The 21,121-nt window shown below is 45.9% G+C and overlaps 1 protein-coding gene across 1 annotated transcript in view; it reads right to left on the bottom strand.

The window, feature by feature from the left end:
* Window positions 1–82: 82 nt before the first annotated feature.
* Window positions 83–21,121, bottom strand: part of LOC308148694 (intermembrane lipid transfer protein VPS13B-like) — a gene marked incomplete at its 5' end in the record, with an annotated part of 35,173 nt that continues 14,134 nt past the window's right edge. The window contains 4 exons of the mRNA XM_080522191.1: window positions 83–265; window positions 13,765–13,949; window positions 16,217–16,433; window positions 18,908–19,110. Coding sequence (XP_080378317.1) covers window positions 200–265; window positions 13,765–13,949; window positions 16,217–16,433; window positions 18,908–19,110 — 671 coding nt within the window. The remainder of the gene's footprint in view (window positions 266–13,764; window positions 13,950–16,216; window positions 16,434–18,907; window positions 19,111–21,121) is intronic.

Genomic DNA, 21,121 nt, shown 5'->3' with positions numbered 1-21,121 from the left:
GTTTTTTTTTCTTTTTTCTTTCTTTTTTTTCTTCTTCTTCTTCTTCTTCTCCTCCTCCTCCTCACCTCTGTTCGTCCCCCTCCTTCTCCGTTGTTATTGAGAACGATCCTCCACAGGTCCGAGGCCACCAGCTCCTTCTGCTGGCTGGGTGAGGCTGAGGCTGGGCAGCTGCAGCTGGCAGGCGCAGCTCTCCGACAGGCTAAAGTCGCGGGTACTGGACGAAGGTCTGCTGGAGCTCGTCCCAGTACTCCAGGCTGCACGGTACCTGCGAGGAAAAACGTGCATACGTGACTTCAATCGCACGTCTCAGAGGGTTGTTGTTTTTTTTTTTTTTTTTTACTGAAGTCGCCGTTCGTCTTCGGACTTGAAAGCATAACGTGGGTTTTTGGAGGCGACGCCACAGAGGAAATGTTCTTGTTTTCTCGCACACATGGTGCAACTGTTGGAAAATGTCAACTTCTCGTTCTGACGCTGCGAAGAATCCGAACCAAAACAAAACACTGCATGTGGTAAACAGCTGCGGGAGCTTTTTCTCTTTTACAGGTACGCAAAAATCACCGAAGTCCGTCTCAGAAAAAAAATGCTCTTTGAATATCTAAAGAGCCAACTGACGTCTTGCCTTGACATTTGATGTGAAAGCGCGCGCACACACACACACACACACACACACACACACACACACACACACACACACACACACACACGTCAATCAGTGAGAATAAAAACTGTCGTGGGGCATTAAAGACATGCACTCATTTCTTTTCTTGTTGCCAATATAGCCAGAAGTATCAACACTTTACACTCCAGAACATATATATGAGAAAATATATGGAATACTGAATACACTGCTCTGCAAAAAGTGGAAATTAGAGATGCAGGGCCTCTATAGCAGAACATTTTAAATAACTATTTGTGTTCATTAAGCGAAAAAACTTCAAGCATTTCCCCTAAATAAGGCCGTGGATGGAAGATATGTTGCTCCTCTGAATCGACTCTTTTATATCTGGTTCACTTTCAGTCATTTTACTTAGTTTGCAAATGTTGTGAGCTGAATTTCCCTGAATTCTCTTTTTGCTTGTTAATTACTGTGGTGTCTGTTGGTTGCTTGTTGTTGAGTCCATTTATCTGAATAGTGAGACCTGCAGTTACACTTCAAACTCAATCTAAAGCACCCAATAATACTACATTTTGCGTTACACAAAAGGTCAGAAGAAGCTTATTCAATAAATATAAACGGGACGGAAACATTCCTCCTCCGGCCACACGGTGGCAGTGTTGTGATCTATTCTTTCAGAGAAAAAGAAACTGTAGCCAAGCTGCAGTCCCGCTATTAGCACAGACAACCAAAACCTAACGGCTGATTAAGAAAAGTAAACTAAGGATTTACTTACACGTGCTCCTGCACTCATTCATAACCGTCGACTCTTAAACCCATGCCACATTTTCCTCGTCTCATGTTAACTAGCAGTTTTGGGGGTTAATGATTAACGACCAGCGTATCACATTAAAGCGCGTTCTGATGACAGAAATGGAAGTAAAACATTTGATACGCGGCGTTTTGAAAAATGCAGCGCCGACCACAATCAGAGTTTTTAACGTATCACTGTTGCTACACTCGTGTTTATAGCGATATTGCATATCTGGTGTATTCTGGACCTGTTGTCACAACCGCTTGAACGCCGTAAATAATGATCTCATACCACTGAGATCTTTGAGAGACGGCAAAAAAGATGCCTTTCACCGCTACTTCATAAGAAGTCAAAGACACTTTACAGTCGGTATTTTTTTCCCCCCTAAACCCCTCCGGGTTCCCACAGAGCGAAACGCTGAGCTCCACACACACCGAAACCAGTTTTGGAGCGAAAAAAAAAAAGGGAAGTCAAACATTTTATTGCTGCCGTTGAATGCATCTGCATATTGATCAGCCGCGTGCCAAAAGACCACTTTATATATGGTTTTGACTGTGGGATTGATTTTCCTCTCTGCCAGAGAATCCCACAGATATTCCTTTTCGCGAAGCACTGGCTTCAATCTTTTGACAGCATTTTAACTGAGTGTTTTTATATCCACCACTTAGTCCATTGTATCTGTCAGCTGCTCACCACCGACTCGTACGGCTCCAGTCCAAACAAACGGATTATTGTAACCCCGGTATTACTCGTCTGCTTCAGGATTACTGCGCGGCCTCCATTGTTGCACAACAGGTACGGCCGCCGCTCTGTGGATCCCTCATAAGCACGTCTGCTAATCGTCACGGAGTGATACTTTACTGAGGTGGGGAATCCCTGCTTCAGAGAAGGAATGAGCATGCGATTTTTTTTGTTTTTTGTTTTTTAATTTCAAAGCGTCTGCATTCGAACCTTGAATTTTACCCACGTCAGACAAAAGCCGTCTTTCATTTCTTGTCTAATCGAAAAAAAAAAAAAAAAAAAAAAAAGTCAACGCTTTGACCGCAGACCACCGGCGTGGCAAGACGACAACTCGTCTCCATGGCAACGGTGAATGAAACACAGTAATAACTAAACAGTGTGCGCCGTGGAGGCGGCCATTAGCGTTGGAAGTCCCGGAGCCGTTTCTCACGCTGAATAACAATCGGTGTTACGCGAGCGTTCTCACGTTGAGAGTTATTGACGTGACGACTGGTACCGCTCCGTTCTCTCTCGTTCTCTCTCCATTCTCTACGTTCTCTCGCCGAGCCAAAATTAACATAAATGTGTCTGGTGCTCCTGTGTGAACGAAAGCAGGCTCTCGGGTTCCTCGTGGCCACCTGGACACTTCAGCGCCCTGATGGATGAGACGTGGCACAGAGCTCTCGGGAACGCCAGGCTGGAGGACGTGTGTGTGTGTGTGTGTGTGTGTGTGTGTGTGTGTGTGTGTGTTTTAGGTTAAAGCTCTTGAGCAAGTGCATTTGTAAAAAAAATCCACTTGTTTACCGGAGGTTGGGCATTCACAGGACGATTACTAAACCGATGGAACTTTCAGCAAGTTGTGTGTACTGGTATTGTGTGTACCCCCCCCCTCTCCCCCTCCCCATCCACGTGTGTGAGTCTGTGTGGTTTGCAGAAGAACAGATGAGGTAACCGTAGCTTACATCATGAAATGTCATGCAGGTTTTCCTGGAATCAAATCCCCGGTAATTGCACCTGACAGACTTGTGCACCCGCAGCCTTGACGCCGAGCCGCCGGAGCGGAAACTCTCCGGATCTCCTCGGAGAGTTCCCGGAGCCGACGGCGTTGCTGAAACGCCGACGGCGTTTCTTTTTCTTTTTTTCCCCCCCTTCACCTGTGTGACATCCTATACGTATGACGCCACGGGGAAAAGGGATACGCGAGGTACGTACTGTATGGCACGGTGGAATCCACTTGCATGGGTGAACGTGCGTCACGTTCCCTTCGACTTGCGTTTTCTGGCCTCGGAGGAGAGAGGCGGAGATGGAATTGATAACCGACTCGGGGGGGGGGGGGCGACGAATGGAATGAAAATTCTCCGCCATGTAAAGTCTTGGCACTTGGTGGCGAGAGGAAAGGGAGGCACCTGTGTGCATGTCAAATGGATTGTGTACATGAGCTCAGGAGGACTATATATATATATATATGTATAAAATTCTACGTATGAAAGTCAATATGCATGTATACAAGTGTGTATACACAGGTGTGCATATGTGTGTGCAATGCAGTGTGGGCAGAGTCCATTTCCGCTGCCTGATTGTGTGTGTACCTTATCTGATAAACAACGCGGAGCCCTGAATAGCCGACATTCCCATGGCTGGATGGGCCCGATCTGTGTTTTGCTCAGCCTCGCGGTGACGCAGACCTGGCAGTCAGACCTCTGGCAGAACGCGAGGCGAACACTTAACTGGGATGGTATTTCAATTCTGGGCTGAGGCGGCTTCCAGTACAAGGATCGCAGGGGGAATGCACACGGCGTAGCTTGAGCTTGGAGGCTTTTACATGTTCTTCACATTTCGGTTTCAGAAAAAACAAAACAAAAAAACGAAGTACTCCAGACGAACTGGCTATTCCAAGTGGCACGTCGTTGTGAACGTTGGTGTGCGTGAACAGTCCCATACACGTGACAAGCGTAAAAGCATAGTTTTGGGTTTATTTTCGTTTTAGACGTTTTAGGTTTATTTTGAAAATGAACCTCCCTGAACACGCAAACGGCTGAAATGCTGAAAACAATGTAGTTAGAATGTTGGGCCTGTAGTGAAACCACACACACGTTAACAATGGGAGTACACGGACATTTGTATTGATACATGACGAAGTTGGATTGTTTATCACGGTGACTATAAAACTCCCCAGCTACAGGAGAATATGAATATGGACCGGCAGTCACCGGTCACCATTGTCGTTATTGTCCTAAACTCGTCATAAATGGACAGAACGACTGTTTACTACCGCTGCGGCGTGCAGAGAAGTTGCCTTTTCCAAAGTTTACACGGGGATTGATAGTTGTTTGAAAAGTTCCACGTTGGGAGCTCCGTTGTCGTGTAAAAAGTGCAGCCAACATGCAACTAAAGCGTCCATGAAAACATCATGTAGTGGAGACCCTGTGATTATCGGTCGGTCCAGAGCGTCCCACCTTCACCTACCGTCGGCTGAGATCAACTTCTGCACAACAAACAAGACTTGGATCAAAATAGTTCAAATAGATGGGATATATTAAATAGCCGATAAACAGCGGTATTTTCGCTGCTGGGCGGAGCTTCTGACACTAATAGAGTGATGTCACTAGTTGTGCACACGCCCAAGTTGTGTTTACATTATGGAGGATCAGAGTTTTGACCACGAAGAGGCTGAATTTAACCAGATTTCATCATCATCGTCATTTCAAACCCAGTGATTGATGAAGAAGACACAGAAGGTCGTTCTGCCATCGGTGACCCCGTCTGGAACATGTTTGAGGAAGCAGAAGACGCTTCGTCCTCCATTCGTCCTCGTCTCCTCGCCTCAGCAGCCGCCAGTTTTCACCTTTGAGGCTTTGAGGCTCCTGACTTTTGGCAGAACGACCGGCTTCCTGGATCATGTTCAAGCGCTTTTCTGACTGTGGAATCACCGAAGACGAGTCCAGGTATTACTTGATCGTCTACTAGCTGCCCGAGCTAGCCGCTAGCCATGTGAGCTAGCGGCTAGCCGCTCCCGCCCCGTGCTCCTTTCCTCCTCTCTCGGTCTCTTCCAGGCTCAATCTTTCGTCGAGGCTCATAAAACGCCGACTATAACTTCAAAACACTGTAAAAACTTTGATATTTAAGAGGGAAACAAGCCGATATAAACACAACAGATGGAGATCTGCACAACTCGTGACGTCACTCCACGAAGAAGGATTCCCCCGACTTCGTCGGCTGGAGATTCAAAATTCTAATAACTTTGTTGTGCGACAACAGTGGTGGGGCAGAGTCGGAGGAACCTTACAAGTAGAACCCCAACTATCGTTTTTTGGCAAAGTAGTGTTTTACATTTCACTAGGCCTTTAAGGGGCGTTGGAAGCATTGTGTATTAACATTTTCTCCATTCCTGTCACCCCCCCTACCCTGTTTCTTTCAAGTTCTTTCTTCCAATCTCAGTGTCTCAAATTATTACCTAAAGAGAGGAATGCAAATGTAAAAACATCCAGAAATACCTTTAAGTTGCCATGACATACCCAGGTGCAATCAACTGCAACTAAAGACTCCCCCGGCTCCCTCTGAGGCCACCGCCGCTCACGTCCACAGCCTTGTCTGCCGTTACATTTATTAACAATATCAACACTGCCATTAGGTCTTCTGTTATTCCACTGATGCCTTCGTGTCTGAAAACTCCACTGCTCGCTACCTCTTATCAGCCGGCAGACAAATTGAATTGACATCGGCTTGAGCAAATGTTTATCCAGGAGATGTAATGAAAATTGCTCTGAAAATGACTCCCGCCATGCTGTCTCAGGTGGGCTCATATACGTTAACATTAATCAGTGTGGAAAATGAGAAATAAGGGGCTAAAGCTGAGATCTTCCTGCTCACTCGGATTGTTTTTCCTCTGCAATGCCAAACTTTTAAAAAGGGGGGGGGAGCAGGAGTTTTTGTTGCATGAGGTGTAAAAACTCCAGATCAAATTAACCACATGGACAGTCTTTTATTTACACAGTGCATTAGCTGTGACTAATGCAGGGCTGCCTGAGCACTGTCCCACTGTAATAATAGTTATCTTGGCGAAAACAACCATCTGGGTCTCTCTGGTTCACTTGCAGAGGAAGACCCAGCCGAGTCCAAACTCCACGCGGTAAAAAAAAGGGCCACATATTTCAGCTTAATTGGAGAAAAAGAGTGGATCAATGAAAAACGGCTGCGTGATGCCGATGGCAGAGCCGTGTTTCTAATAACCCCGGTAACGACGGTCGCGGTGGAACCGATGAAGGTTGTCGGTTCACGTCAGGCCACAGACGAGCTTGCTTTTTCTTTTCTTTCTTTTTTTTTTTTGGGGGGGTAAACACGATATCGGTATGGCAGCGCGGAGCCCCGCTTGGGACATGAAAGGCTGTCCCACCATGCCACGCACGGAAACAACAGCAGTGCGGCAGATGGTGTGATGTTTGTCTGGAAAAGTCACAGCAATTTGTGCAACTTCCTCTGCTTGATCACAGCAACACATTTGAATATTAAGAAAAAAGGGACGAGCGTATGAGGAATGTCGGGTCCGATTTTCCACCTTACGACGGGGCGCTATCTGCTCCCGCTCCCGTTGAGCAAGGGGTCAGGCGGAATAAGAGCCACCCCCCCCCCCGCCCCGGTGTTTCCTTCATGTTCCTCGGGCTCGGAGGATGAGGGAAGGATTGATGGAAACACCTGCTTATGATTCAGAGAAAAAAGAAAAAGAAAAGGACCACACGGCAGTGGGAGAGTGAGATGAGTCACCTTTTCCCGCCTCGCTCTTGTTCATTCATTGCCTGGGAACTCTACAGGTGGGGAAATTGGTGGATGCTCCTCCAGAGTGCCGTCACTGTGACAGCGCCCCCCCCCTTTTTTTTTTTTGCACTGCGTGTAAAAACACCACGGGCAGCAATTTGACTTTGAGTAATGGAAGGAGGTTTGAATTCCCCCTCCGAGATACTGGAACCAGTTTGGAAACCACAACTATTTAAATGCAGGAAATCTTGATTTTATAAAATGTTAATATGATCTGCTCTAGGGACAAGAGAGCAGTGAGGCTACAAGAGCCCCCCCCCCACATTCAGCAGGATGGGTGATGGACCAGGAGAGGAGGAGGAGGTAGAAAGTAAATAGATAGAAAGAGAGTGAATGGGAGGAAATCCTGATTTCATGTTGTTTACATCACCTGCTACTACATACTGGAAAACAAAACAAACAAAACAAAAAACAAGACAGAGAGGCGGCTCAATGCTAACTATCGCTCCCTCTCTCTCTTTTTAGCTTATTTCTTTTCATTCCCTATGCCTCTCACTTTCCATTTCTCAAAATCTATCAGCCTCCATCTCCGCGTGGCCACATGGTAATTTTAGAGGCCTGAGAAATTATGCCTGCCGTCTCTCTCCTCCTCTCTCTCCCTCTCTCTCTCTCCCTCCCTCTGCACAGGCTTCATGTAAAGTAAATGAAATTCCTTTGGAACAGAAACTCAGCCACTTCAGTGTTTTGTATTTTTATGGCAGCATTTCCGTCCTCTTGTAAGATTTTTACTCTCTGGTCTTGGGAGGAATTAAAACAATAAGAATGAGAAGAAAAAAAACACACACACACCAAAAAAAAAAACAAATTAAGTGAGACTTTTGATGTTGGGTTAGAGAAAGAGAGCAATCATTGTATCAAAAGGGGAGAAATCAGTCCAATGTGGGACCATGATAACGTTGGCTAATGACCAAAAGGTCCGACTGAACTGGCCCGCATGAACCCAGCCCTTCTGCTAACACACAACAGGCTTAAAGTGATGTGTTTGGACAAAGTTATGAGGTAAGGAGGGCTGTGTAACATACCAGTGAGCAGATCCAATATCTTCTAATTACTCAGGGGTTCAGAGCCGTGATGAATGACTCTCCGGCGGTGTTGACCAAATGCATCAGAGGAAGCTTTCAACAATGGACTTCGACCAATTTAACACAAACACCCCACGAGTGGTGTTTTTCATTAATGGAGCTCTTTTGCCACACACCCGCCTGCTCCGGCAGGAACCAAGTGTCCCGTTACCAAGCCGCCTGCTGCAGGAGGCCGAGGGGATCGACACGGGCGTCACGAAAAAAAAAAAAACAGCAGCAGACTGAGACTCGCCGCTGACCTGCAGCCGCCTCCGCCACGTTCTCCATCGGCTCCATGCAGAGCCGTCTTTATCAGAGCTGGATGACACCGCTGGCCGCTTCTTCAGCTGGGTGCATGTTTTTTTTGCACTTATCTCTGCATTTGTGGGCGCGTTGGTCTTTTAATGAGTGGGAGTCAGATCAGTGCTAATAACCTAAAGCAGGGGCGTCAAACTGATTTTAGTTGAGGGGCCTCATCAACCTGATCTGACCTCTGGAGGCCGAACAAGTCAAACATAACATTAAACTGCAGATATGGACAAATGTTTCCTTCTTTTGATTCTTTTGTAACTGCAAGAATTTGCCAGTCTATTCTGAAATATACATATTAAAGGAAGTCAGATATTATTATATTTGTAAATAAAAAACCCTCAGTCACCTGTATCTGGATGTCGTATTCGGGATTAAAACAATTTGTCATCATCTGGATTGTTTTGAGTTTAAGTGTCTAACGTGTCACTTCACATAAGTTGGACTCATTGTTTTATTGTGAAAGGCGTTGTGTTATGTGACCTCCACAGATGCATTAATGACGGGAGTCAAATTCTGACTCTGGTTTTGAATGTCATTTTTGCCAATCTCGTGTTTTTAGATCAGCCTCTGTCAAGTTTTCATTTTTATACTTCACACTTCAAAAAATCACATGGCGGCCGGATTAGATCGTCTGGTGGGCCGGTTCTGGCCCCCGGGCCGCATGTTTGACACCTGAAACATTGTCCAGACTTGTATTTCTCTACCCCCTGCTGGGTGCATCGTTGTCTATTTATATACTCATTTGTTGTATTTGTTACAGCCTGAATGTATTAACTCAGCTGATTCCGAATTTGGATTTAAGGATCTGCTTTTATGTTCGTGTGCTTTATTGGAAACGTATTTGAATAAAATGTAAGGATAAAAAACAACAGCTGAAGTCGTGTTGGCTGCACGTTTCACTGTTTGTAGGGCATTTCTTCTGTTATTTCAAGTTTCTGCATCTCAGCTGGCAGGATTGGAATTGAAAAGTTTTTGACAGTTTATTTCAACCTGCACAACTAAAATGGTTCATGGAAAAAAGAATTATACATGAGAAGTAAATCATAGTGAGAATGAACTTTTCCTGAATATTTGCAGCATCAGACACCGGATGAATTGATGTACAGTATTAATATTAGAACAGCTTCATATATTTAATCATCTCAACAGGACACAAATGTTCATTTTCAACTGGATCACAATGTGAACTCAGAAATGTGACAAGATTCCAGTGAAGCTGGAGGAGGAAGATGTGAACGTGTCGACTATCTGATGTCAAACGAGGATAATGGAGATACAATTGAGGTTCAGGATATATCACGACATATTGCAACATACAGCAGATCATATTAGCAGTTAATAGTTTATTTATTTAACTATGCAGAAGAGAAATCAGCATCGAGCTTGACCACGTTTCTCTTCGTAAACAGAGAGTTGTTTTTGTAGTATTCTGCAAGAACGTTTTTCCACGACACGTTTCAGAGCCCAGATCTGATTCAGACTCTTCAATCTCTATATATAATCCCTAAATGCTTCAGGGGCTCCGAGGCGGAGCGCGACATTACATCCAGGACTCTCCAAAACTCAAGACAACACTTAATCAAAACGATGTTATTGTAGTGTAAATCTGGAACCAACTAGACTTTCTTTCACTGATACTGCAGCGTTTCTTTTCAGGCCCAGCTCAGCACTCTGCATATTTTATGTGCAATCACAGCAAGATTTTAAATTTCTATTTCAAAACAAAATACTCGGCTGCCTTTTGTCAAGTATAAAACGTTTTCAATGTAACTGCTAGGTGGCAGTGTAATCATCCCAGAGCCCGTTCAGGAAGTTTAAAGTAGACATATGTGATCCCAATAGCCACACGAGTGGCTAACAAGCTACTACTTATTCAGAAAACATATCATAGTACAAACATTGCATATCAAACCAGTTGTCAATGTATATAGTGATAATAAAGGTCAATGCACTGTTGCCACATATATATATATATATATATATATACATATATATATATATATATATATACATATATACATATATATGCACTGTTGCCCTATCTATCTATCTATCTATCTATCTATCTATGCACTGTTGCCATATCCATCCATCCATCCATCCATCCATCCATCCATCCATCTATATATATCTATATATATCTATATGGCAACAGTGCATTGACCTTTATTAACACTATACACATTCACAACTGGATTGATATGTATATTTATACATGTATATGTATATATAAAACAATCACAATTTATTTTATTTAATACACCCACAGTTTATTTCTTGCTCCACTAAAAACCATTGACCATTCATGAGCCACGTTGCACGAGTGTTTGGGCAACTCTCTTTTGCCTGCTTTCATTTCTACGCTCAGCTTTTCATTGAGCTTCCAACGCACACTCGACAGATACGGCTCCTAATCCGCAACGTAAAGTGGTTCCAGTTACGCATGTGTGCCGGGAGCCGCCTCTTTTCACCGCCATCATCCCCGTGGCGGCGTCATTACCTGATTGCTTCTAACACACTTGTCAGAAGAGACAGGGGCATGCCACATGACAGGAGGAGGGGAGCGGGAGATGTGGAAACCACATGTTCATCAACCACTGGATCCACCGCTCCCGCTGCGTGACACACACACACACACACGCACACACACACACACACGTCTGCCGTCACAGGCATGAGCTATAATGTAGAAACCCGGATGAAAGCAGAGAAATGAGTGCACACGCCCAATCAGCCCATGACATCCGATACACCGCGATCGACCGACTTATCGTCGTTCCGTTTTCAAATATTAGGGCATATGTGTGTGTGAGTGCATGCGGGCTACACGCACACACACGCACACACACACAGCTTGTAACGATCGAGAATCTTTGTCAGAAAGGACTCATCTGCCTCTCATTTCATCAGCTTGTGAATAATCATCTTTTCCCCCCCCTTTGGGCTGGACAGAGTGTATTTTCACACACATTCTCTCTCGCAGGCTTCTGTAAGCATTTTAAGCACCGCAGAAGCACCGCCTCCCTCTGCGACCATCTATCTCCGCGCATCTCGGCTCCCCGGTATCGCTCACTCTTCCCTGTGCCTGTACTCCCATTAACCGCCGCTTCCTAATCCCGATTCAATCCATCACTGCCCTCCTCCTCCTCCTCCTCCTCCTCCTCCTCCTCCTCCTCCTCCTCCTCCTGAGCTTCCTCTGGTCTCTACTGTAACTCAATACATGGCCAATCAGCCCGAGGCTTTGGAGTTCAGCTCATTACAGACTTTACAGCTGCGGGGCCTCGCTGGGAAGTCAAGACATCTGCAGCACCTTCCAATATATATATATATATATATATATATATATGTATATATATATATACATGGGCCGTCCCGGGCCGGCACACACAAACATATTGGAGAAAACCTCTGCACGGTGGGTGAAATGACTGTCGGAGCCGATGAACGAACGCGAGAGATAAAAGGAGGACGCGGGAAGGAAGGAGACGGAAGCCTGAGGTTAGAAAAGGGTAAATAAAGGTCTTTACTATCAGCAGGGCGTCGATCTGCGATTTGAACAGTCGTGTTTCTCCCATCAAACATTCCTGACCCACAGTTGCGTTCTACTTTGACAAACAGTAACGAAATGATCAACTGCTCTCCAGCTGCTTTTCATATATACACGCGCAATTGAATTTAAAACCACAATAACAATGGAAATTAAAAAAAAAAAAAAAAAGAATCCAGACAAAGCACAGCTGCTTTGGTTGGGGTTTGGATTTTTGCAGATGGGGCGACAAAAACAAGTTTGGCTTTTAGCTGTTACCACAGATTCTATTCAAGAACACAAAACAGGACTGCTGTAACAGCAATGTCATGTCACTTTAACAGAAACATGTTCCAGGGGAAACCGGTGAGGTTGTGGAGAAAAAGAAAAGTTGAACGTACAGGTTTCCCTTCAATTGAGGGTACGGCTGTACAGTCGTGGTGGGAAGGGGGGGAAGGAGGGGGGGGGGGGATGAGTGATAGGAGGGAAAATGGGATGTCCTGTCCCCTGCTGAGGCCCCGAAGGCTCGGTAGCTGCTCCGCCCTGCCAAAATATAACCTCATCTTGGGGGCCGGAGACACCTGGCGATTCACACCAGAGCCGGCGGGATGACTTCCACAGCTGTCCGACCGTGTATTACATGTTCTGGAAGGACAGTAGGGGCCGGTGTCAGTCAATAACGTGTCGAGTACGGGAGTTCTCATGACTCATGTCGGGGGAATCGGTGGCAGACGGCCCAGTGTGAGCGCCGGTTACTTCTCTCACGGTGCAGGTGATGGAGAAGGAGGGAGAGGGAGGGAGAGGGAGGGAGAGGGAGGGAGAGGGAGGGAGAGGGAGGGAGAGGGAGGGACGTCTCGGCTCGCCTCCTCTTCTAGTAGCGGACAACTGAACACACCCGACTCTACCGAAGCAATAAGCAGGTCCTGAAAGGCCTTTACCCCGCAAGGAAGGAAGGAAGGAAGGAAGGAAGGAAGCAGGTCCTGAAAGGCCTTTCCCCCGCTCCCCCGGAAGGAAGGAAGGAAGGAAGGAAGGAAGGAAGGAAGGAAGGAAGGAAGGAAGGAAAGAAGGAAGGAAGGAAGCAGGTCCTGAAAGGCCTTTCCTCTGCTCCCCCGGAAGGAAGGAAGGAAAGAAGGGAGGAAGGAAGGAAGGAAGCAGGTCCTGAAAGGCCTTTCCCCCGCTCCCCCGGAAGGAAAGAAGGAAGGAAGGAAGGAAGGAAGGAGGGAAGGAAGGAAGGAGGGAAGGAAGGAAGGAAGCAGGTCCTGAAAGGCCTTTCCCCCGCTCCCCGGGACTTTGAGGATGAATGTCGAATGCAGAAAGATAGAAAGATAGATAGATAGATGGATGGATGGATGGATGGATAGATAATTACTTTAGTCATCCCCGAAGGGAAATTGTTTCGTTGCAGCAATCTGCTACATACGAATATTATAAAATACAATAGAATAGTAATAAAGGTAAAAATATCTGGGTATAAGACATAAAGTAAAACACAGAACGGAACCTGGGCACTTAGAAATAAGCAGGAGATAAAAGCAAGACAAATAAATAGTAAGGTGCAGTGGCAGAGCCATTAGAAGTAGGCATTACATAATAATAATAACAATAATACAGATAATAACAGTGCGAAATAGTGTATAATACTCGTGTATAGTACTACTAATAATGGTAGCAATAATATAACAAGTGTATATATATATATATATATATATATATATATATATATATCAGAAATAATAATAATCATAATACCAATAGTAATAGTATACTTACAATAATAATAATACCAATACCAATAATCCCAATGGTATTAGTGTACTTGCACATGTATAAATATATGTATATGTACATGCAATATGCCAGATAAAATATATGATATAAGTATAATAAGAAAAGACAAGAGAAGCTGGTAAATGGTTCCTCCTACCTGCAGGACGTCTCCGAGGTCGGCGGTGCTGATCTCAGGGTCCTCCGTGGTGTTGAAGGGGACGGGGGTGATCCGGACGAAGGTGAGGACGCGGGGCTCGGGGTATCTCCACAGCATCACCCCGGGACTGTCCTCCGTCTCGCTGTAGAACACCACCTCGTGGGGTCCCGGGAGTCTGCGGGAAGCTGCGGGGAGAAATCGAACCCGTGAATTATACCCGCCACGCCTCGAGCAAGCAGAGAACCTGACAATGTCAGTGAAGTGTGATTGGTTTGTTTGTTCGATGAGAACAAACCTGTGTGGGAAGGTACGTGACAACAAGAACTTTGACTGTTTTCATCATTGAGATTGTGTTTCGAGTTTGAAAGTACTTCTTTGAGGAGTTCACGGTACACAAGAGTGGAAAATACTGACGAGTATTGCCAAAACACAACACCTTCACCCTGCAAAGTTCAATCAGGTATGAGGGAAATGGGGCAAAAAGGGATGTTCGACAATCCAAAATCCAGCCGTCATGAATCATTTGCATGGCAATACATTCTCGATATAACATTTCTTATAGGATTAATTGTATTCTGGACGTCCAACGTTCCCACGAGACCCTCAGCATAAACACAGTGGTTGAGCAAACATTTCTTTCTGTCAAGTGGACAAGCTCTTCAGTGGAGCGAGCTCCTGAAAAAAATCAGCTTAAGTTCCCGAGCGGTGTTCGATTCCCGTTGTGGCGGCAGTTTGAGATTCGAGTCCTTTTTTTTTTTTTTGCAAAATTGTTTATTTGTGAAAAACATTCAAGCAAAGAACTGCTGCTTGGTGTGACCCCAAGTGGTTCAACACAATCACTTTTTTTTGTTTTTTTTGGGTTTCTGTGGTGAACACATTACTAGTGGCAGAAACATCTATCTCTGGCTCATTGTAGTTTTTCCTTTTAAGCCATTGCTCTTCGAGGAGGACGGCATATTGTTCTTGGGTAAAACTAAAATATGGGTGTCTGAATAAAAAAACAGACACTTTCAACAAGTTTGGCTTTCATTTGTGTTGAAAAAAATAAGACACGGGCTTTTTCTCGCCAACCATCTTTCATTTACTTTTCGATCAATGTAGCCCATCCATCTCCATGTCAGGCCCTGGGGGGAGCCACTCTGTGTACTTTGGGGTGCAGAGAGAGAGAGAGAGAGAGAGAGCGAAAGAGAGAGCTCTCCGGTTCACTCTGCCTGCCGACAACATGTTGCAGACAGATTGTCCTCTTCGTCCCAGTTCACTACTGTACGCTCTCCTGCATCAGCCAGGGTATTAAATGCATCAAAGGCCAGTGGAACAGTGCAACAAACAAAGACTCAACCACAGCTGACAGAGTGGACGGCTGGTCTCCCGCCAGAGGGAAGTTTGATCCTCTGTGTATAATGTTGCTGCGAGTGTCTGAGTGTGTGTGCACACAAAGGACAGTGCACACAAAGCACAAAGACTGGGGGAATAAACACCAAGTTACCCGGAGTGGAAACAGGCAGACATGTCCGATGAAACGACGTTTCACAAAAAAAAAAGCTTTGATCTGTCTTTGATCCCAAGCCGACGTGTATCTTCGCAGACGTCTCACTCTGCCACGAAGGTTGTTGGTTGGAGTTTGCGGGAACTCATGAGCGCTCCGCCATTGGTGGCTCTTCTTCACTGCGGACTGAATCCCGTCAGGCAACGAGGTGACGGAAACGCAGGTTTCTTTGACGACACTGCGACAGTACAGACGAGCCCCACGAGGTCACTGTGTTCCGTCAAACACTGGTTTGACTCCCGCGTGTATAAAACGATTCACGATGTGATAACTCGACAAGCCACCGCCCCCTCTAGTGGCTGATTGTGGTATTGGTAGGCTATATAGCCTACCATCACCCCTCTAGTGGCTGATTGTGGTATTGGTAGGATAAATAGCCTACCATCACCCCCTCTAGTGGCTGATTGTGGTATTGGTAGGATATATAGCCTACCATCACCCCCTCTAGTGGCTGATTGTGGTATTGGTAGGATATATAGCCTACCATCACCCCCTCTAGTGGCTGATTGTGGTATTGGTAGGATATATAGCCTACCATCACCCCCTCTAGTGGCTGATTGTGGTATTGGTAGGATATATAGCCTATGTCCATCGCAGCAATGGCAAATCTAATTTTACATACTTTTCTGAATTGATGACTCCACTTTGGCCCAGGGGAGGCAAGCTGTGTTCATACAGTCTCAGATTGTTCCTGAGACTACAGTCCTGTCTGGACGAGATCAACACAAACTGGGTGAACCAGGTTTGTCAAGTCGTGGTCCTGGGAAGCCGGTGCTCTGCATATTCTATGTCCCTCTGCTCTATACCGGATTATAATGAATGTGTCCTCATCGAGCTCTCTGGAAAGCTCGTTGAGGAGGAGCTCAGTAGAACCGTGAGCGTTTCAGCAGGTGGGGAAACATTTACCTGAGTCCTGGATGTACTGAAAGTGTCCCGTTCGCAGGTCGTCCGAGCTGTGCTCGGTGCGAGGCGAGGGGGAGCCTGGGGAAGGAGGCGTCTGGCCGGGGAAGGCCTTTCCCTCTGAGCCGCCGTCAGCCGACTCCACCGCGTGGAGGCTGAGGTAGGCACGGAGGTGCTCCTCCACCAGCTCCAAGCAGTTCAGGTGCTCCTGGCCCCAAAACACCTTCGACACAGAGGGGAAAGAGAGGAGGAGTGTCGGGAATCAGCTGTGAAATAAAGACACACGTATAGCAAACAAAAAAAGAAAAATAGCCGCTAAGCATCCTGGTTCTGGCGATCGGGGGTTACCCTCCACATCACCGCTCCGCAACCTCGCTGGCGTTACCCAGTGCAACCTTAACGTCCTCCCCCACTTGCCAGCGGCATTCCCTTCCCGTGCTCCATCAGAGACCGTCTGCCTGGGGTTTGGACCGACGACCAGGAATCTCTGAGTCAAAAACGCTTCACACATGGAGCCGCCTGCCCGCTCGCTCGCTACTCACTAGCTTACCCTGGTGGGCTATGACTAAACTCTGAAAACAGGAAAATTTGGGGATTTTTTATTTTTTTTTCCCTCCCCCCCCCCCCCCCCCCCCCTCCCGCCCCCCAAGTTTTTGGAAAGTGAGGACGAGGAGACGGAATCGGAAGGAATCCCGGCGGTTTCTCTGCAGCACTTGATTAAAACACCACAAACGCCAATATTTGCCGAGGGGGAAATGTATGATTACATATTAAGTGTTGAGTTGCGAGTGATGTTTCTTTTAATGGGCACGCAATAAAAGTATTAAGAGAACCATTGAATGGTGGAGTGGGGAGGGGGGGGGGGGGGTGGGGGTTCCCCAGAAGGAAGTAATGTGGAATAATACATTAGTAATAATATGTTAGGTTAGTCACATGGAAACAGGGACTTTTCAGTGTGGAGATTATGTAACTTCTTCTCACAGGGAAAAAAGCACACATAAGATACAACCCCCCCCCCCCCCCCCCCCACTTCCCTAAAAATAGACATAATATTCCACCTCTTTAACAAGCAGATGTGACTCAAATCTACAGAGGAATTACAGCATGCATTTTCTGCTGTCATCACTTGCCTCTAAAGAGGACAGAAGCAGAGTGAAAGAGGAACAGCAGATGTAAGACGAGTGTTAAGTGTTTGATGAGCTGTGCTTATGGGTGTCAGCTTATAAATACTGTTCTGCTCTAATTTGGAAATTTAAGGACACTTCAGATAATGTTTCATTGGGAAGCGGCGGCGGCGGCGTCCGCCCCCGAGAGAACCGCGCAAGCCCTTGAGCAAGACATTGTCTGTCCGGGCCAGGTGCAAGAGGTGCAGATCTGGACAACTGGGAAACAACTATGGGGCTGCGCTCGGCGCGATAAATCTGATTGCGGGAGTATATGGGGTTCTATTTGTGGCAAAATTGTGAGCGAGCGATGGGAAAATTTGAGCGCAAAATTTTTTATTGCGCAAGCACAGTAATAGCGTTTTGAGGAAATATTTAAATTGCGCAAAGAAAAACTTGACATTGCGCGCTCAAAAATAATGTCTGCGCTCAGATTCTTCCTCTGCACTCAACCTCTCTCTCTCTCTCTCTCTCTCTCGCTCGCTCAAATCTCTCCCCGTCCGCTCAAGTCCTGCTGCGCTCGCTCAAAATGTGCAAAGCCCAAATGTGACAGACACGGTTGTCCACCAATCACAGAAATTCGGGGCGGGCGTTGAATTCTGATTGGTTACTTCAGATTCTGGAAGTTCCTCATAACCAACGAAGAAGAAGAAGAAGAAGAAGAAGAAGAAGAGGGAAAAACAAACTGCGAGGGAAAACAGAAATAAGGAAAACTAAAGATAATGATCCTGGATTACAACATGTTTTCCCTCGCAGTTTGTTTTTCCCTCTTCTTCTTCTTCTTCGTTGGTTATGAGGAACTTCCAGATCCGAAGTAACCAATCAGAGTTCAACGCCCGCCCCGAATTTCTGTGATTGGTGGACAACCGTGTGTGTCACATTTGGGCTTTGCACATTTTGAGCGATGCGCACAGCAGGACTTGAGTGGACGGGGAGAGATTTGAGCGAGCGAGCGAAGCGAGCGAGCGAGCGAGAGAGAGAGAGAGAGAGAGAGAGAGAGAGAGAGAGAGAGAGAGAGAGACAGACAGACAGACAGACAGACAGACAGACAGACAGACAGACAGACAGACAGACAGACAGACAGACAGACAGACAGACAGACAGACAGAGAGAGAGAGAGAGGAGAGAGAGAGAAGAGAGAGAGAGAGAGAGAGAGAGAGAGAGAGAGAGAGAGAGACAGACAGACAGACAGACAGACAGACAGACAGACAGACAGACAGACAGAGAGAGAGAGAGAGAGAGAGAGAGAGAGAGAGAGAGAGAGAGAAGAGAGAGAGAGAGAGAGAGAGAGAGAGAGAGAGAGAGAGAGAGAGAGAGAGAGAGAAGTTGAGCGCAGAAGAAGAATCTGAGCGCAGAAATGATTTTTGAGCGTGCAATGTCAAGTTTTTCTTTGCGCAATTTAAATATTTCCTCAAAATGCTATTACTGTGCTTGCGCAATAAAAAAAAATTTGCGCTCAAATTTTCCCATCGCTCGCTCACAATCTTGGCACAAATACAACCCCGTAGGGTGTAAGTCAGTGTCGTACACGCACCTGCAGCAGGCCCCCCTTGAGGTCCAGCAGCAGTTTGGGGGGGCCGGGCTCGGGCCCCGGGCTGCCGCTGTGCCGACACCAGCGGGCCTCCAGGGAGCCGCTGCAGCAGAACGGACCCAGCAGGACGCGGCTCCGGTCCCTCAGGCCCGTCTTCACCAGCAGGTCGTCCAGCTCCAGCAGCACCGAGGCCGACTGGACGGCATCTGGGGGCCGAGAAAACACACGACGGGGAATCTTTTAGGAGGAGAACTGATCACACAAGAGAAGAACGAGAAATTGTTCATCCTGAAACTTCGACCGCCAAAGACGCCTCTATTATATTTGATACAACCACACTGATAGAATCAATGTAAATCGGGGGACGTTAAACACATTTCAGCTCTGGAATCACATAAAGCCTAGTTTCATTTTGAGGGCGAACAGTAAAATAGTGCCATAATTTCAATTTAGCCCCCAAATTGTTTCTAGGTCAGGGGGGTCAAACATGCGGCCCGGGGGCCAGAACCGGCCCGCCAGATGATCTAATCCGGCCGCCATGTGATTTTTTGAAGTGTGAAGTATAAAAATGAAAACTTGACAGAGGCTGATCTAAAAACACTTGATTGGCAAAAATGACATTCAAAACCGCCCTTGGTCAGAATTTGACCCCCGACATTAATGCATCTGTGGAGGTCACATGACGCGACGCCTTTCACAATAAAACAATGAGTCCAACTTGTGTGAAATGATACTTTAGACCCGTAAACTCAAAACAATTTCCAGATGATGACAAATTGTTTTAATCCCGAATACGACATCCAGGTACAGGTGATTGAGGGTTGTTTTTTTTTTACAAATATAATAATATCTGATTTCCTTTAATATGTATATTTCAGAATAGACTGGCAAATTCTTGCAGTAACAAAAGAATCAAAAGAAGGAAAGACTTTGCATTTGTCCATATCTGCAGTTTAATGTTATGTTTGACGTGTTGGGCCCCCCAGAGGTCACATTAGGTGGATGTGGCCCCTCAACTAAAATCAGTTTGACGCCCCTGATCTAGGTTGTGGCACCGAATATATCATGACAATGTTTATATATTTTTAAGACCAAATCATCACTACTGAAAATAACGACAATCTCAACGTAAAGCCAATCTCAATGAAATCTTCTGCTGCGAAATGCAGTGAAATGCCCAAAACAACTTCTCCTATCGCCGTTGCATTATGGGTGTTTTTACAAACTCTCTGTTAGGCGAGGTTGATATGAACGAGGTGGCTCGTTGTCATGACAGCATCACCGACATGTCAGCTCGGGTCTCAGTGTTTGTGTCCACTACTCTTTTTAAAAACAGGAATTTTATTTATTTATTTTCTTTTAATTAAACTAATGATTCTTTGAAGTTCTGACAGTTCGTGGCCGGATTGGAGCGGCAAGTGGTTTTAGGACACAATGAGGATTGCTCTCTGTCTTTTTGCACATCACTGCTTTTCCCCTTCACATTGTATAACCAACATATTGATTACTAATAAATTAAAGGTTACCATGTCCTGTTATAGAATCTAAAGCTGTCAGCCTCATTCTTGTGTTCCAGCACTGCTTACAGAACGGATACCGCTGGTGGGAGTTTACATGTTTTTCCCTGGTGATCGCGAATGTCCCGAGGAACGTGAACGTGAAAGTCTCTATTTGTTCCCTCCATGACAGATCGGCGACGCGTCCAGAGTGGACCAGTCAGCTGAATCAAACTCCAACTCTTAATAGCCTAAGTTGGCTGGAGCGTTACAGGAGACGATTGAGTGATGCATCCCAGCTGCAAGCCAGGATTTGAGGTTTTTTTTTTAAACCCTCAAATTTCATGCCCAACCTCCAGATTCAATCCAACTTTTTGGTTCGCCTCTATTGATCAAGCGTCTCCGGCCTGTCCAGTTCTCAGGGAGATTTGCTCATCAGTGTGTAACAAGAACACCGAGTTCCAAAACAATGTGGAGAGATTTGCTGCAGTTGTTTCAGGAGGTGCAGCCAAACTAGTGATTCCCTCTGTGCAGCGTTCACCTCATGGTTTAAGGCAGAAATTGGTGTTTTGGGTGTCCCTTTGAAAAATGTTTTTTTTTGGTTCGGCGACCAGTGTGTGTGTGTGCAAGCATTATTGTCAATACTTTTCAACATTATCACAGCAAACAATGTTTTATTCTTCAATGAAAAGCATGAATGATGCACCGTTATCCAAACACG

This window comes from Blennius ocellaris (genome assembly GCF_963422515.1).
Source record: "Blennius ocellaris genome assembly, contig: SCAFFOLD_281, whole genome shotgun sequence".
Lineage (NCBI taxonomy): Eukaryota > Metazoa > Chordata > Actinopteri > Blenniiformes > Blenniidae > Blennius > Blennius ocellaris.
Note: the sequence above shows the minus strand (reverse complement) of the source record. Positions and strands in the feature narration are given on the sequence as shown.